The sequence below is a fragment of the Balaenoptera physalus genome, assembly GCF_965194825.1.
Source record: "Balaenoptera physalus genome assembly, chromosome: 13".
NCBI lineage: Eukaryota > Metazoa > Chordata > Mammalia > Artiodactyla > Balaenopteridae > Balaenoptera > Balaenoptera physalus.
In genome coordinates this window covers 54,619,703-54,638,569 of record NC_138892.1, presented here as the reverse complement: position 1 = coordinate 54,638,569, position 18,867 = coordinate 54,619,703, and the positions used below count along the sequence as shown (strand labels likewise).

The window sequence follows — 18,867 nt, the reverse complement described above, 5'->3', positions numbered from 1 at the left end:
AATTATTCTGTGTAAGATCCTAAAATTTATACCTACAAAGTTTTCTTCAAGAGATAAATATTTGCTTTCATTCACTCATTATTCACTCATCCAATCAGAGTTTACCAATCCCTTACAATATGCTAGTTCATGTGTTCAGTGCCAAGGATACAGAATTTAAGTAAGACAGGTAAAATTCCTGCCCTTATGGCACTTACCAATCTAATTGGAAGAAAAACATTAACTGAATGATAAGCCATGATGAGTGCTGTGAGGGAAAAGTATAAAAAGTGCTATGGAAATGAGTAACATAGGTACCAAACCTGGTGGAGAGTTGGTGATGAATGAAGGCTATGAAGCTTTCCCCTGAAAGATAAAGAGTAGTTAGTTGGGGGAAATAGGTAGTATAGGAAAAGAATATTCCAGAGCAGTGACTCTAAGAAAGGATCTCTCTTCTCTTTTAGAAAATAAGCTCTATAAGGGCAGGGACAAAATCGAACTTAACCTTGAATTCCGTTACCTAGCACAGTGCTCGGTACATATTAAAGAGTCAGCAAGTAAATGCTGAATAAATCATTGAAATGTGAGGAAAAAAAGCAGTCTTTTACCTTCTTCAAAATAAAATCAGTGAGTTATAGGACTAATTATACTTTATTAGTCAAAGATGACTTTTGGCCTTCTGGCTTGAGCAGTGTGTTGCTTGCTACTAAGGTGGATTACTCTATGGGCAGAACTTTTGCTGGAAAGGATAGTTTATTCAGTTTTGAACTTACTCATTTTGAGATACCTGAGTGTACACAAAATGGCAGTTTAATTTATGCATCGTGAGCTCAGAAGTAAGGTTTTGGGTTAAAGTTATAAATTTAAACTTCACTGGCATGTAGTTGCTAATTGAAGATATGGGAGTGAATGAGATCACCTATGGCAATAACATATGGAAGTGAGGACCTGATATTCTGGAGCTCTGAGGAACCTCACTGTTAAATGGTTGGGCACGAGAGGATGAGCATACAAAAGAGACAAAGAACATGGGGGCCAGAAATGTAGGAATGCATCTGAGAGACTGCGGCATAATAAAAGACAAAAGCAGAGAAAACATCAAGATGAACCAAGTAATCAGTTATGTCAGGTGCTTCAAAGAAATTTGGTAAGACTGAAAGAGCAGTGTTTGCTTTGTCCACAGAGATCATGAGTATAATGAGAATAGTTTCAGTGGAGATGGAGTGGTTGATGGGGGTTGTGGAGGAAACCCAGTTGCAGTTAGTTGAATAGTGAGGGGGAAAAGTGAATAGATAAAACTTTTCAGAGTTGTCTGTAATATTTATGAATTAACCAGTACCTAAGGTTATTTAATAAAGTATGAAAACGGACAACTATGCTTTTCATTTTGTGAAACTACTGTAGATTTGAGAGTAGAATTTCAAATCACTTAACTCTTAAGATCCCATTTTTTGGGGGGAAGAATTAAAAGTACATTAAAATGGATATAAAAGACTAGAAGGATATATATATTTGGAGTCAACAATGATGACTGACTAACTTATCTCTGGGAGGTGAGATGAAGCAAAGCTTTTATTTTTATCTTTTTACTTATCTGTGTTTTCTTTCTTTCTTTTTTCTCTAGTGAAGCTGATTTTTTTCCTTGAATGAACCTGATTTTTAAAAAAAAATACATTTTACAAATTTTGTGATTCTGAACAAATAAACTGCTCTATGCCTTATTTTTCCTTTTTTTTTGGTAAGATTAAAGGATTAGATTGGTAGATTTTTCTTATTGTTTCTTTGTTTGCGGCTTCAGTGAAATTGAGATGCTTAAAACAACAGAATAATATATATTTGAGGTTAGACATTAAATGTAGACTGGACCTTGTATAATGGGACTACTTTTGGCTAATATAGTCAAAGCATTAATAGGTTAAGGGAGCTTTTCTGCATAATATGCCATGATTATAAGTAAAATTTAAGAATTCTTTGCAAGATTCCCAGACTTTAAAATAATTATGCTTGTTTGTCATTGTGTTTTTATCAGCTCATTGTGTTCTGTTCAAGCAATCTAAGTAGAACAAAATATTAATTAGTAAATCTTCTATGCATGAATAGAATTATCTTTGCAAAATAAAATCTGAATTATATAATTTATTATACTTTATTAATCATTTTTGTCAGCTGCCTATTTGAATGCTTTATCTGTTTGAATTTGTTTAATCTGTTTTCTTTCTTTTGTTCTTTATGTTTTTAATTGCTAGTGTCCTACTAAAATTAAAATTCCTAGTAATAAACATCATTTTAATTCCAAAATTATTAAGTGTTCCTTTTTAATTTAGATTCTTTTTAAAACTTCTTGAAATATTGTTTGATCTTATATTCTCAAAGAACAATACTAATTTCAGAATTGTGTGTAAAACGGTAAAATAATAAACTGTATAAACTTATAATAAAGCTAAATTATTCATACTGATTATTAAAGATTATTATTAACTGTGAGACTGTTTTATAAGCATTAAGTACAAACTAAGTTAATTCTTTTTTTTTCTTTTTTTTTTTTTAATCTTTGCAAATAGCATCAGGAATTTAGTTTCCTCCTCAAAGAAAGGGTATGTCCTCTTGTGATAAAGCTCTTTTCTCCAAATATAAAGTTCAGACAAGGTTCCGGCACTTCATCTTCTCCAGCACCAGTTGAAAAACCATATTTTCCTATCTGCATGCGTTTGCTGAGAGTAGTATCTGTTCTGATTAAGCAATTTTACAGTCTTTTGGTAAGTGCTAATTCTCATATGTGTTTGTGTGTATAATTGCATGAAGTCTCTTCTGAGAAGATGATGTATTTAGCTTTTTCACTTCAGTTAAGCAAACGTTTTTTTTTTTGAGTACCTATAGGTACTCTCTTAGGTACTCAAAAGTTCATTCTTCCCTTTCTTATGTTTATGTGGCATTTTTAATGTATGTCAGGAAGAATCATGGCCTGTTATCAGATTTGGTGAATTCTAGCATTAGAAATCAATTTTTACTTTCAGTCTAATATTATATCTATTTTGCATAAATTTTTGGATGCAGGATATGTTGTGATATTCCAGATCATAATACTTTCAATGTAATGATTGACTCTTAAATATTTTTCAGAGAAAATGGTATATGATGGTATGTTTCTTTTTAATTTTATGTTGTCAAATTCAGCATTTTACCTTAATTTTAATTAACAAAAGTAATTGGTTATAGATCATCTATGAAAAGTCAATATGCTAAATGTTAGCGATAACCAACAACATAACAAACTATTAGACCGTATAGGTAGTTTATACTAAATTCTATGGAGACCATTTTAAAAAAAAGGTTTTTTCCATATTTATGTTATACTTGTCATAGATGTTCTTCTCATATTCCAAGTCCATTTATGTAAAATGCATTTAGAAATAGTCTTTATAAGCACTGTAGTTATAATTATTTCTGGCCACGTGAGGTATATCTGTAATATATTTAATACATTGTTTGGCAATACTGTAGGAAATCAAGTCATTTCAGAATGTGTTGCTAAAAATGAAATTAGAACACTCCCTAACACCATACACAAAAATAAACTCCAAATGGATTAAAGACCTAAATGTAAGACCTGATACTATAAAGCTCTTAGAGGAAAACATAGGAAGAACACTCTTTGATGTAAATCACAGCAAGATCTTTTTTGACCCACCTCCTAGAGTAATGAAAATAAAAACAAAAATAAACAAATGGGACCTAATGAAACTTAAAAGCTTTTGCACAGCAAAGAAAACTATAAACAAGACGAAAAGACAACCTCAGAATGGGAGAAAATATTTGCAAACAAATCAACGGACAAAGGATTAATCTCCAAAATATATAAACAGCTCATGCAGCTCAATATTAAAAAAACAAACAACCCAATCCAGAAATGGGCAGAAGACCTAAATAGACATTTCACCAAAGAAGACATACAGATGGCCAAGAGGCACAGGAAAAGCTGCTCAACATCACTAATTATTAGAGAAGTGCAAATCAAGACTACAACGAGGTATTACCTCACACCGGTTAGAATGGGCATCATCAGAAAATCTACAGACAACAAATGCTGGAGAGGGTGTGTAGAAAAGGGAACCCTCTTGCACTGTTGGTGGGAATGTAAATTGATACAGCCACTATGGAGAACAGTATGGAGGTTCCTTAAAAAATCTAAAAACAGAATTACCATATGATCCAGCAGTCCCACTACTGGGCATATACCCAGAGAAAACCATAATTCTAAAAGACACATGCACCCCAGTGTTCATTGCAGCACTATTTACAGTAGCCAGGTCATGGAAGCAACCTAAATGCCCATCGACAGACGAATGGATAAAGAAGATGTGGTACATATATACAATGGAATATTACTCAGCCATAAAAAGGAACAAAATTGGGTCATTTGTTGAGACGTGGATGGACCTAGAGACTGTCATACGAGTGAAGTAAGTCAGAAAGAGAAAAACAAATATCGTATATTAACGCACGTATGTGGAATCTAGAAAAATGGTACAGATGAACCAGTTTGCAAGGCAGAGATGGAGACACAGATGTAGAGAACAAATGTATGGAGAACAAGGGGGGAAAGCGAGGAGGGGGGTGATGGTGGTGGGATGAATTCGGAGATTGGGTTTGATGTATATACACTAATATGTATAAAATAGATAACTAATAAGAACCTGCTATATAAGAAAAACAAAGTTAAATTAAAAAAAAAGTGTTGCTATTTAGGGAACTGTAAACTATCAGGGCTTGGTGCCAAGGGTTTAAGAGTCTTTTAAAGTTCTTCTTTTTTAAGAAAGGTAGATTAGTTTCTCTAAAGATGGAAAGCTTTTACCCATCAGCTGTTATATTTTCTGTATTGTGTTTATTTATAGTCTGTTTCTATCCACAAAGAAACTTTTAAAAAAATGTACAGCAGAGTGACAAGATGATAGAATAGGAAGCTCCAGGCACTCTACCCCTCATAGAGATGCCAACTTAACAATATACAGAACAGATTGCCCTTGTGAGATCTTTAGAAACGAGCTTAGAAATTACAGCACCCCAGGCAAGTCCAAGGCCAAGAAAAGGTTCATTAGAGTGGATAGGAAAACCCATTGCACTTACCCGCTGTACCTCATCCCACTCCTGGCACAGCACAACATGGTATGATCAAGGGAAATTCCCAATTTATGGCTTCTCCTTCAGGTGGAAAAGAAGGGTGAAATATGCAACCAATATCCTGACTTTTGGGGGTACTGCCCAAGGGACTGATTTTTGTCTCACCTGACTCTTGGACACTTACAAGAAAGACAGAAACATACTTAGATGCCTGGGGGCCTGCTGAGATCAAAGTCAAGCTCTGTGGCTTGCCACAGCACCAGGGAGATTATAGTAACACAGACAGACACCAGGGGAAGCACCAGTACCTTGACTTGATACAGCACCACAGACTGCCGTACTACATCCAGACACCAGGGGGAGCTCCTGAGTAGAAATCGGCAAACCTCTTTACCTGGGAAATTACACACATAAGCCCAGAGAGGACACATTGACAGAAAAGGTTTGAGATGACCCCAAAATCTCTAGCTGGGCTGATTGATAAAGATCTTTCCCTGTACAAAGCCAGTCCATAAAGACTAAAAGAGTTAGCTGTTTTTTCAAATGCCCAAATTTCAACAGAAAATAAGAAGACATACAAATAAACAGGAAAACATGGCCTAACCAAAGGAGCAAAATAAACCTCCAGAAACTGTCCCTAAAGAAATGGAGATAAGTGAGTTACCCAACAAAGAATTCAAAATAACCATCACAAAGATGCTCAGAGAGCTAAAAGAGAACACAGACAAGTAGTCAGGAAAATGGTATATGAACAAAATGAGAATATCAACAAAGAGAAACTATAAAAAAGAAACAAACAAATTCTGAAGCTGAAGAATACAGTAACTGAATTGAAAAAATTCACTAGAGGAAATAGCAGACTGGATCAAGCAGAAGGAAGAATCAGCAAAGTTGAAGACAGGTATTTGAAATTATCCAGTCAGAGGAGCAAAAAAGAAAAAAGAATGAAGAGACCCTATGGGACACCTCAAGTAGACCAGTATACGCATGTCTAGGAAAAGCGCACCGTGTTTTACTTTCACACTCACAATACCTCTGTAACCAAACGTGGATATTTTTCCCACACTGACCAGTTCTCTGACAGCCAGGTGTCTTACATTTTGATTAAATTCTGACATCTACCAGAGTTAGCACAGGCCCCATAGGTTAAGGGATCAGTCTGCGAGACTGTCCCCTGTTTTAGATGCCAGTCCCAAGTAGTGGATCCCCAGGTTACCAACAACTTCTGTCTAACTTGGCTACAAATTGGAGGTTCCCATGACCCCTTCTTGGGGTTCAATAACTTGATAAAGTGGCTCACAGAACCCAGGAAAACATTTTACTTACTTTTGCCAATTTATTAGAAAGGATATTTTAAAGGATACCAATGAACAGGCAGATGAAGAGATACATAGGATGAATTCTGGAAGGGTCCTGAGAGCAGGAGCTTCTGTCCCTGTGAAGCTGGGGTATGCCACCCTTCTGTCATGTAAATGTGTTCACTAACCTGGATGTTCCCCAAACTCCGTATTTTGGCGATTTTTAGGGAGGTTTCATCATGTAGGCATGATTGATTATTAACTCAATTTCCACCCCTCTTCCCACTCCAGAGAATGGAGGGTGGGGCTGAAAGTACCAAGCTTCTAATCATGGTTTGCTCTTTCTGGTAACTAACCCCTATCCCAGAGTCCATTGAGAGTTGCCTCATTAGAACAAAAGATACTCCTGTTACCTAGGAAATTCCAAGGGATTTAGGAGCACTGTGTCAGATGCTCCTATCATTCAGGAAATTACAAGGGTTTTAGGAGATGTGTGTCAGGAACCGGGGTCAGAAGTCAATTCTTAGAACAAAAGATGCTCCTAGCCACCCCTATTTACAAGGGTTTTAGGAGCTCTCCTAACCTCAGGGGTGGAGACCAACATATATATTTCTTATTATTTCACAATGCATTATGGGAGTCTTAGATGAGGAGGGAAAGGGGCAGAGAGCCTATTTGAAGAAGTAATGGCTGAAACTTCCCAAATTTGAAGAAGGAAGTGGACATACAAATTCATGAAGCTCAAAGAATTCCAACTGGGATTAATTCAAGAGACCTAAACCGAGACACATTATAATCAAGCTGTCAAAAGTCACAGACAAAATATCTTTAAAGCAGAAAAAGAAAAGTGACTCTTCATGTGCAAGGGAGCTTTCATAAGATTTTCAGCAGACTTCTCAGCAGAAACCTTGCCAGCCAGAAGGGAATGGGGTGATATATTCAAAGTACTGAAAGGAAAAACTGTCAATCAAGAATACTAATCAAAACTTTCCTTCAAAACGAAGGAGAAATGAAGTCTTTCCCAGGTGAACAAAAACAGAGAGTTTATTACCTGTGACTAGGCCGAATATATATCACTTCACTATTTATTCCCTAAATATTATCAGAGTTGTCTTCGGAGGGCTTCTCTCTTTTCCCTCTCTAAAATACATGTTTAACTAGTTAAATTAACATAAGACTATAGAAAGAGAAGACATTTCTCCTTTTCCTTTTCGTATCCGCTAATCAGAAAAGGAGAACCCAGTCTTTTTTCTGTTCTCCACAATAATACAGCATGCTTACATCTTCACCACGACAAATGCAGAATTCACATTTTGTTTCTGTTCCCAAATCAAGAATTACCAACTTAATTATCTTTTATTTTTATAAAACTTGGTGCTGAATTGTATCCCTTCAAAATTTATATGTTGAAGCCCTAACCCCCCCAACTGTGACAGTATTTGGAGATGAGATCTTTGGGAGATAATTAGGTTAGACGAGGTCATGAAGGTAGGGCCCCCATGATAGAATTAGTGACCTTATACAAAGAGATACTGGAGAGCGTGCTCTCTCTCTCTGTCTAACATGTGAGGACACAGTAGTAAGGCAGCCGCCTGCAGGCCAGAAAAAGAGCTCTCACCAGAACCCAACCATGCTGCCACCCCGATCTCAGACTTCCAGCCTCTAGAACTGTGAGAAATAAATTTCTGTTATCTAAGCCACCCAGTCTATGGTATTTTGTTATGGCAGCTCAAGCAGACTAAGGCATTCGGTTTCTGTTCACCACTTGTTATCTAGCTGTTCATCCAGTGACTTTTTCAGAGCTACAGAAATCTTATTCTTTAGTAATTTCAGTTTTAGATGAAATTGCTGTTATTGAGTGCATATATTCTGGATACTAACAAGTACTTTACATTCATTCATTTAGACTTTACTACAACCCTATAAAGCAGGCCTTTGTATTTCTATTTTACAGCTGAAAAAATGAGGTTCAGGATATTTATGTAGTTTGCCTGAGATCATACAGTTTATAAGCTGCAGAGCTAGATGTTAAGTAATTCTTTTACACCCCCAAAACCCACACTCTTAACCCCACTGCATTTTATTCTTCACTGTTTTCTTAGTTCTCATTTCTTCCTCTCGCCAAGGCTGCCAGTGCCAAGTTTCCTGTACTGCTCCTCTACCATTCTCTGTATTTTGATCTTAGTCTCCTCGATTTGGGGGAACAGGATGGGGAGAGATAAAAGCACAACCAGCTACAGTAAAGATTGAATGTTGCTGTTTGAAGGAAGAGAAAAGCCTGCTTCTATTCTTCACTTATCAATTGGGCGTGATGACCAGCTGGTAAAACTTCCCTTCATAACAAGGCAGCTCTAGGACTGTGCTGCAAAGATGAATTCTTCAGATATGACATTAATTCCTCAGTGTTATAATTTGTTACATGGAGACCTGACTCATTAGTATGGAACAGTTCAGACATTCTGGTTTCTCCAAGGGCAAAAGTTAGAAGTGTGGTTGTTGTGGGGTGAGATACGTGATTGATGTGGAATGCATCTCTCTTATTTCTCCTGTGTTTTCTATATTTAAACCTGGAAATGATACATCTTAAAGGATTCTTATACTTTTTGGTTGTAGGACCCCTTTATACTCTTTAAAAATATTGAGGAGCTTTCATTTATGTGGATTATTTCTAACATTATTTACTGTACTAAAAATTAAGTCTGAGATGATACTAAAACTCATTACATGTTAACAGAAAAATTTATTTTCGTGAAAGATACCTATATTTTCCAAAGGAAAAAAAACATTGTTTTATATTTTTTGCAAATTTCTTTAATGTCTGGCTTAATAGCAGATAGCTGGATTCTCGTACCTTCTTCTATTTTCATTATTTTGTGATATGTTGTTTTGGTCAAAGCATATGAAGAAAATCTGTCCTCACAATGATATATAGTTGGAAAAGGCAGAATTATTTTAATGGCATTTTCAGGTAATAGTATATATTCTTCTTCGATCTTATACCAAACTGAACCAGTGACTCTTTCTTAAAGGTGTAGAGTATGAAACCATGGTAATGACATTTTTATACTCTGTTACGTTAAAATTCATTGATTCATCTGATGCTTCAATTGTATCCTTTACCCATGCGTCATTTATTATGGTTGAGCAAATGTTCCAAATGTTAATACTTTATACAGTACCAAAAATCACACGTGTTAATATCAGCAACCATTTATCAAGAGTCTTTTGTTTTTAAAAAGCTGTCAAGGTCACAACAGCATAAGTTTTCCAAAATTCTAATTTTTGTTTGAAAGCTTGAATCTTATCATTGACAATAAATACTGTCCATTGTTTCCCCAAAAGTGACAGGCTTACTTGGTTAATTTTTGAGAAAATATCTGCAATATACACAAGTCTAAATAGTCATAGTTTGCCATATACTCTTTTAGTTAAAATGGTTCTCATAGGAGAAAAAAAGTGATTAGGTCAGTTCCCAGCTGTGCCTTTCCTTCAGACAACCATTGTACTTTGATACACAGCAAAAGTACTTCATGTGTACTTCCTGTTTTGTCACACAGAAAATTACAAAGACATGCACGTATGGGTCAGATTTAATAAAATCAATAATTGTAGTCTATTTGTTATTTGTTATTTTATTTTTGTTCATTGTGATTGTGGTCCTTAGGTGAAATAGACCCTTTTATTTTTCTTAACTGTGTGTGATGGTGAAGAATACAATGACACTAGTACAGTTCGGTGCTACTGCTTTGATCTTGCTAAAGCACCAGCTGTTTTACCCACCACTGTTTTGAGTCATCAGTACAAATGTCAATACATTAAAAATGGCAAGTAATATCTTAGTCTTATTACGAAAATAGTGTGATGTTACAGATGTAATGAAATGGTCTGAGGGACCACACTTTGGGAACCACTGCACTGGAGAATCAGTGTTCTTCCCCAGTATTCACCAGCTTATCTCTTATTCTATCAAGTAGCTCAGGGCAGAGAAGATAACTAATCTTCTGTTAATATATAGAGAGTGATTAGAAGAAATTAGAATGCTCCAGTCATTCAGGTACAGATATAATATAGGTAGTACACTATATTCTTTCCACGTTCTGTCATCTGAGCTAGGTGCTATTCTGCTCTCTGATACACTTAGGCTCCATGCCCAGATGTCTTTTTTAGGAACATATCTTTAAGGAGTTTACTAAACTTAATTGTAAGTAGCAAGCATATCTCTTTTCTGCCTTTGACTTACTGCTTTTAAAAAGGAATGAATGGGGGGCTTCCCCGGTGGCGCAGTGGTTGAGAATCTGCCTGCCAATGCAGGGGACACGGGTTCGAGCCCTGGTCTGGGAAGATCCCACATGCCGCAGAGCAACTAGGCCCGTGAGCCACAATTACTGAGCCTGCGCTCCGCAACAAGAGAGACCACAATAATGAGAGGCCCGCGCACCGCGATGAAGAGTGGCCCCCGCTTGCCGCAACTAGAGAAAGCCCTCGCACAGAAACGAAGACCCAACACAGCCATAAATTAAAAAAAAAAAAAAAAAGGAATGAATGGGCTAAATTGACTTGTACAACTTAATTTTCCACGTCTTTACATATATTTCTCTCACAAAGGATCTTATCACTAACAAATCCACTAGCTCTAAGGTTGTTAGCACTAAACAGCTCCTGAGAAATAGACTCCTGCATTTAAATATTCTACAAGACTTTCTTCATTGTCTCCTAAGCAAACAGTTATCTTATGTACATGATACCTTATCAGACATCTATGTGGTATTTCGATGAAAATTTCCACCAGGATGGCTTTGATTCATCTTAAACATCAGTTGTCTCTTGGCTATTATTTGGTACCAAAGGACTATAGGAATTCAGAAACATTCATCACCTTTCATGTTAGTATAATGGTGTTCACAGAGTACTTTTGTGCCACAAGAGTTGGACTTGGACCATAGATACCTGTTTCATATGAGTGCAGCCTCTTGGGGGAAAGGCTTAACTTAGATTCACAATAGGCACCTTCCATTGATAGATACCCTTGAGGACAATTCATTGTCCTCAGCCACTAGTTCTCTGATCAGAGTTTCACACTTGGCAAGGAGGGAAGAAGCAAGAGCAAAGCTCCAGACCTCAGGAGAGAGGCTCTCTCTTTTACCCAAATCACAAGATTTTAGTGGCTGTAGTATAAAATTGAGTGATTGTTTGATTTGTACTGTAGTCACTTTTTCATAGGAGAGGAAATGAAAGGAAACTCTTCAAGGCAAGTTTTATAACATTAATAATTCCTTTGGCTGTGATGTACTTGATGTTTCTGAGAGCCTTTATTTTCTGGCTTGAAAACCTAACCAGTGAGCTTTAATTCTGTCACCATTTTAAATTCTACTTTTACTCTAAAGCAGATAGTACACATTTTGAAGGACCTACTCATGTTAAAACTCTTCAGTAGATAAAACTGTTGCCCAGTGAGTGAGTCACTAGCATGATTCTCTCCTTTTCAGTTCTTTACTAAAAGGGGTAATTTTATTTAGAAAAAATAGTAAGCACTGTGCATTTGCATGTCACTTTGTCATGTTTAGGGGATTTTTTTACCCTTATATTTTTCTCATTTGAGGTCTCAGGAAGGTGCAGGTACTTTTATCCTTTATTTATAAGAAGTTACCTAGCTTGTTGTCATCTACAAAGTTGGTGGGTAAAGAAGCTGAGCCATGTGATTTCTGATCTCGTGCTTTTCAACCATATCAAGTTTAGGACAGTGACAAAGCTCTGCCTTATGACTTACCCAGTCATAGCAGTCTAAGGATGAAATTGTTTTTAGTTATCCCTCCTACTTTATCCTCATAATTATGTCCTATTTTTAAGCATCTACCTAAAAGGCATTAGAAAATACCAACTGCTAAGACTTTGGGCTAAAATCCTGAGGGCTCCTCTATTCTCGCAATTCCTTGCCTCGCATTATGCTCACTCATTTTGGAGCACCCCCAGCTAAAACGTCCAATAACCTGCTGTCCTTGGTGTGGAAGTATGATTTAGTTTGGCCTAGCGATCACAATGTCAGGTTAATTCTTACCTCCCAGAGGTCCTGCTGTGTCCTCAACAAATATGTAACAGAAACAACCTTTGAATAAACTGCTTACTTTTCGTTTGTTCATTCGTTCAGTTATCAGGCATTTAATGAATAATGTCAAGAATATGCTTTAAATGTTGTTATTTATTTATAAAGAGCTTGCAAAGGAGATGGTTTATATTAATACCAAAGATAATAACTAATAGTTAATAATGCAAAACTATGTACCAAGCCTTGTTCTGAATACTTTATATATCTTAACACCTGTCAACTGCTACAGGTTCCTTCTTGTTTTCCTACTAGAAAATATATGCTAAACATTCTTTGGCTTATTGCCTCTTTGTTTCTTAAGCAGCGTAAGAACATATGGAAAAAGTGTTGTGATATTAATGAAGGGTACATGAGTGTACATGATACATGCTGCCTTCCAGGAATGAGAATGGCATGAGGGTGCATAGTGCTTTCTAAAGAATAGGTATGAAAGATTAACCATGTTAGAAGATCATTAGTGTGAGTTTTTGATGCTATATTTAGAGAGACACTGATTATTTTTACTGCTATCTTTTCCATATATAACTACTTTTCCCTTCTTTTCTTTTTCTCTGCTCCCCATTATGGATCATAATTTATTTAAAATTAAAAGATTTTATTGGTTTGTCCATAGGAGTAAGAATAAGAATATAATTTATAATTCTTAGATTTAAAGAAATATTATTAAAAATGTTGTATTTTTTAGGTAACTGAATGTGAAATATTTCTGTCACTTCTGGTGAAATTTCTGGATGCAGATAAACCACAGTGGCTACGAGCTGTTGCAGTGGAATCAATACACAGACTCTGTGTGCAGCCTCAGCTATTGAGGTAAAACCTCAGCAATATTTTGTTAAATGGATAGGTTAATATTTATGCTAGCAGGAAGAGCTTAAATATTTATTTCAAATAATAATGATTTCTAAACAAAGAAAATTGTGTATTGTATGTATATGGAGGGGTGTAGGTGTGGGCAAAAAGTGTGGTTAGGGGTTGCCATCAATTGAATTTACTGAGTTAATATGGCCAAGATAATTTTTTTAGAACACTGACCTCATTCTGAGCCTTTGTCCAGAGTTAGTAAAATCACTCAGGTGTGATGAAGAAGTTTTAAGTATAGCATTGAGACTGATTTATCAACATTACTTGCTATTAAAAAAAGTTAAAAATTTTTAATCAAATATTTTCTCCAGAAACATTTAAAATTATTTTACAGGTCATTTTGTCAGTCCTATGATATGAAACAGCATTCTACCAAGGTTTTTCGTGATATTGTGAATGCACTGGGATCTTTTATCCAGTCCTTGTTTCTTGTCCCTCCTACTGGAAATCCTGCTACGACAAACCAAGCTGGTAAAGGCTTAGTCATATTTTGGTTTTTATATTCTGCCATAATTTACAATATTCAGTATTCTGAGAGGATATTTATAGAAATCCTGTGACTAGAGAAATTGAGGTTACCTAAATATATATTTATTTTATAATATTTTATTATATTTCTTTATAATATTTTATGTTGTATATATAAATATAAAGATTTACACTTAAAGAATAATTTGATCTCACTGAGGTAACTATGTTTATTTCTTTCCAGAATATATTTTCTTCTCTGATATACTTTCAGTTCCTCTCATCACATAAGAACAAAAGTTTAGATGCTAATTTTCATTTTAGAAGAATCTTCATTTGGTGCCTCTCTTTAAAGAGTGTGGTTACTACTAAGGTAGTAACTAAGGAGGTCTGTTAGTCATTCTTTTAACAAAACAGGTGAACATGATTTAAGTTTGGATCAGTGTATAGCTTCTTGTTCCCTTTAACTTCTTTCTCTTCCATTTTTAACTTTCTGATTAGTGGTCTCTTTTGTCCTTTATTCCCACCTCTGATAAAAAGTGATTTAACAAAAGGTATGTTACATAGTTTGTCAGTATTTTTACTCATTAGTACCTTTTATATAAAGAAGGAAATGGTGTTTTGGGGAAACAGGGAGACTCTCTAGTAGCCAAAATAGGATTGATAAATTTCATTTATTTGTGCAGTATCCATTCCTATAGCATAATTTTAAAAAATTGACCAAGTGTTTGAATATTATGGATTTGTAATTAAGTAGTAAATTGGTGTCTTTGCTTGCTTTCCCTTATCTAACAGGAAGCAATAATTCAGGTGGCCCTGTCTCAGCACCGGCTAACTCAGGAATGTTGGGGATTGGTGGAGGTGTTACTTTGCTACCAGCATTTGAATATAGGGGAACTTGGATACCTATTCTGACTGTAACAGTACAAGGCAGTGCTAAAGCAACCTAGTAAGTAGTAGTAACATTATTTTGTAAGGAATGTTATTGTTGGGGTTTATATTTTATACTAAAATGTTTCTCTCCGTTATATTTAAAATTTTAGACCTACTATTTCTAACATATTTAAGAACTAATTTTCTTTTGTCATATTTTGAGAATTTTATCTAGGACTGGATTTTGTTTGTTTTCTTTTGTACTACTTGAGGACTGTTAACAGCATTATAAAACAGAATGTGATTTCTTTACCTAAGGACCTATCCACTTGTTCTGTATGGCTTTTTGATTTAAGTATGTGGCTTGATTTCAGGCCTTGTGGACTTAGGTCTTCTGATACTGAGTTACCTTCAGCAAATTAGTTTACCTATTTAAAAATCTCAGTGCACTCAACTATAAAATGGGAGTAGTGATATATCTACCTTTCAGGATTCTCTATGTGAATAGTTAAGTGTTTGGCTGATCACACTTTTAGGGTTTAACACATGGAACTTTTAGTTTAATTAATTAAAGTGTTTAATGGATTCCACATGTGTTATTTAAAAATTTGTCATTAGACATTTCAGTTTAACAACTACATATTCAGCAGTGTATTGTTGATTTTTCTTAAGTAAGTCTTAGTGAACTGTAGTGCTTACAGAGATAAAGCAACCAATACTACATGTGTTTAACATTGCCACAGTTGTGAGGCAGTTAATTAATATATTTTGAGTAATTGATATGCATAATTAAAACACTGTTCCAGTGACAGTAAATCAAGACTTAAACTGTGAAGCAGAATCTCTGACTAGTTTAAATCATGAATTTGTATGATATGTCAGCCTGCATTGTATCATCACAATGATATTTTACTGTGCAGCTTTTTATTTTGCCTAAAATTGTAAAAGTAAAGAGTCATGGAGGACTGAAATATTGTTATTCTTAGTCACTTAAAAGATTGAAGTTACTGTCTCATGCAGGCTTTGCCTTGCTACAGAGGCTAATGATTGAGTATACTAGAGTATCAGGTTGTAAAAGAATCAGATTTCTAGCACTGAAGGAGATGTTAATAATTATCTCATTCATTACCCCACCTCATTTTTTAAATTGAAACAATCCCAACACAGAACAAAATTGCTGCTCTTGTGGACCTTACATTTTAGTGAGTGAGATAGTCAATAAAGATGCAAATAAACATACAGTATCACATTGGGTAGTGGTTAACTGTTTGAAGAAAAAGCAAGTTATAAGGGTGTAGAGAGTGATCACAGTGAAGATAGGAACAGAAAGGATATATCTGAGGAAATAAGAGTAAGCAAAGACATAATTATTACTTTTTTAACATCTTTATTAGAGTATAATTGCTTTACAATGTTGTGTTAATTTCTGCTCTATAACAAGGTGAATCAGCTATATGTATACATATATCCCCATATCTCCTCCCTCTTGGGTCTCCCTCCTACCCTCCCTATCCCACCCCTCTAGGTGGTCACAAAGCACCAAGTTGATCTCCCTGTGCTATGTGGCTGCTTCCCACTAGCTATCGATTTTACATTTGGTAGTGTATATATGTCCATACCACTCTCTCACTTCGTCCCAGCTTACCCTTCCCCCTCCCCGTGTCCTCAAGTCCATTCTCTACGTCTGCATCTTTATTCCTGTCCTGCCCCTAGGTTCTTCAGAACCTTTTTTTTTTAGATTCCATGTATATGTGTTAGCATACGGTATTTGTTTTTCTCATTCTGACTTACTTCACTCTGTATGACAGACTCTAGGTCCATCCACCTCACTACAAATAACTCAATTTCGTTTCTTTTTATGGCTGAGTAATATTCCATTGTATATATGTGCCACATCTTCTTTATCCATTCATCTGTTGATGGACACTTAGGTTGCTTCCATGTCCTAGCTATTGTAAATAGTGCTACAGTGAACATTGTGGTACATGACTCTTTTTGAATTATGGTTTTCTCAGGGTATATGCCCAGTAGTGGGATTGCTGGGTCGTATGGTAGTTCTATTTTTAGTTTTCTAAGGAATCTCCATACTGTTTTCCATAGTGGCTGTATCAATTTACATTCCCACCAACAGTGCAAGAGGGTTCCCTTTTCTCCACACCCTCTCCAGCATTTATTGTTTGTAGATTTTTTGATGATGGCCATTCTGACTGGTATGAGGTGCTACCTCATTGTAGTTTTGATTTGCATTTCTCTAATGATTAGTGATGTTGAGCATCCTTTCATGTGTTTGTTGGCAATCTGTATGTCTTCTTTGGAGAGATGTCTGTTTAGATCTTCTGCCCATTTTTGGATTGGGTAGTTTGTTTTTTGATATTGAGCTGCATGAGCTGCTTGTAAATTTTGGAGATTAATCCTTTGTCAGTTGCTTCATTTGCAAATATTTTCTCCCATTCTGAGGGTTGTCTTTTCGTCTTGTTTATGTTTTCCTTTGCTGTGCAAAAGCTTTTAAGTTTCATTAGATCCCATTTGTTTATTTTTGTTTTTATTTCCATTTCTCTAGGAGGTGGGTCAAAAAGGATCTTGCTGTGATTTATGTCATACAGTGTTCTTCCTGTGTTTTCCTCTAAGAGTTTTATAGTGTCTGGTCTTACATTTAGGTCTTTAATCCATTTAGAGTTTATTTTTGTATATGGTGTTAGGCAGTGTTCTAATTTCATTCTTTTACATGTAGCTGTCCAGTTTTCCCAGCACCACTTATTGAAGAGGCTGTCTTTTCTCCATTGTATATTCTTGCCTCCTTTATCAAAAATAAGGTGACCATATGCACATGGGTTTATCTCTGGCCTTTCTATCCTGTTCCATTGATCTATATTTCTGTTTTTATACCATACTGTCTTGATTACTGTAGCTTTGTAGTATAGTCTGAAGTCAGGGAGCCTGATTCCTCCAGCTCCAGTTTTCTTTCTTAAGATTGCTTTGGCTATTCATGGTCTTTTGTGTTTCCATACAAATTGTGAAATTTTTTGTTCTAGTTCTGTGAAAAATGCCATTGGTAGTTTGATAGGGATTGCATTGAATCTGTAGATTGCTTTGGGTAGTATAGTCATTTTCACATTGTTGATTCTTCCAATCCAAGAACATGGTATATCTCGCCTTCTGTTTGTATCATGTTTAATTTCTTTCATCAGTGTCTTATAGTTTTCTTCATACAGGTCTTTTGCCTCCTTAGGTAGGTTTATTCCTAGGTATGTTATTCTTTTTGTTGCAGTGGTAAATGGGAGTGTTTCCTTAATTTCTCTCTCAGATTTTACATCATTAGTGTATAGGAATGCAAGAGATTTCTGTGCATTAATTTTATATCCTGCTACTTTACCAAATTCATTGATTAGCTCTAGTAGTTTTCTGGTAGCATCTTTAGGATTCTCTATATATAATATCATGTCATCTGCAAACAGTGACAGCTTTACTTCTTTTCCGATTTGGATTCCTTTTACTTCTTTTTCTTCTCTGATTGCTGTGGTTGAAAATTCCAAAACTATGTTGAATAATAGTGGTTGAGACTGGAAGACCTTGTCTTGTTCCTGATCTTAGAGGAAATGGTTTCAGCTTTTCATCATTGAGAACTATGTTGGCTGTGGGTTAGTCATATATGGCCTTTATTATGTTGAGGTAAGTTCCCTCTGTGCCTGCTTTCTGGAGGGTTTTTCTCATAAATGGGTGTTGAATTTTGTCAAAAGCTTTTTCTGCAGCTATTGACATGATCATATGGCTTTTCTCTTTCAGTTTGTTAATATGGTTTATCACATTGATTGATTTGCGTATATTGAAGAATCCTTGCATTCCTGGGGTATACCCCACTTGATCATGGTGTATGATCTGTTTAATGTGCTGTTGGATTCTGTTTGCTAGTATTTTGTGGAGGATTTTTGCATCTATGTTCATCAGTGATAATTGGCCTGTAGTTTTCTTTCTTTGTGACATCTTTGTCTGGTTTTGGTATCAGGGTGATGGTGGCCTTGTAGAATGAGTTTGGGAGTGTTCTTCCCTCTGCTATATTTTAGAAGTGTTTGAGAAGGATAGGTGTTAGCTTTTCTCTAAATGTTTGATAGAATTCACCTGTGAAGCCATGTGGTCCTGGACTCCTGTTTGTTGGAAGATTTTTAATCA

The 18,867-nt window shown here is 35.6% G+C and overlaps 1 protein-coding gene across 5 annotated transcripts in view; it reads left to right on the top strand.

Annotated features, from left to right (window-relative positions):
* MON2 (MON2 homolog, regulator of endosome-to-Golgi trafficking) overlaps positions 1 to 18,867 on the top strand; it is a 204,650-nt gene that overhangs the window by 32,061 nt on the left and 153,722 nt on the right. For all 5 annotated transcript variants that reach the window (XM_082422679.1, XM_082422677.1, XM_082422678.1 and 2 more), the window contains exons 8-11: positions 2,541 to 2,735; positions 13,184 to 13,308; positions 13,694 to 13,830; positions 14,623 to 14,776. In XM_082422679.1, the coding sequence (XP_082278805.1) occupies positions 2,541 to 2,735; positions 13,184 to 13,308; positions 13,694 to 13,830; positions 14,623 to 14,776 (611 nt within the window). The remainder of the gene's footprint in view (positions 1 to 2,540; positions 2,736 to 13,183; positions 13,309 to 13,693; positions 13,831 to 14,622; positions 14,777 to 18,867) is intronic.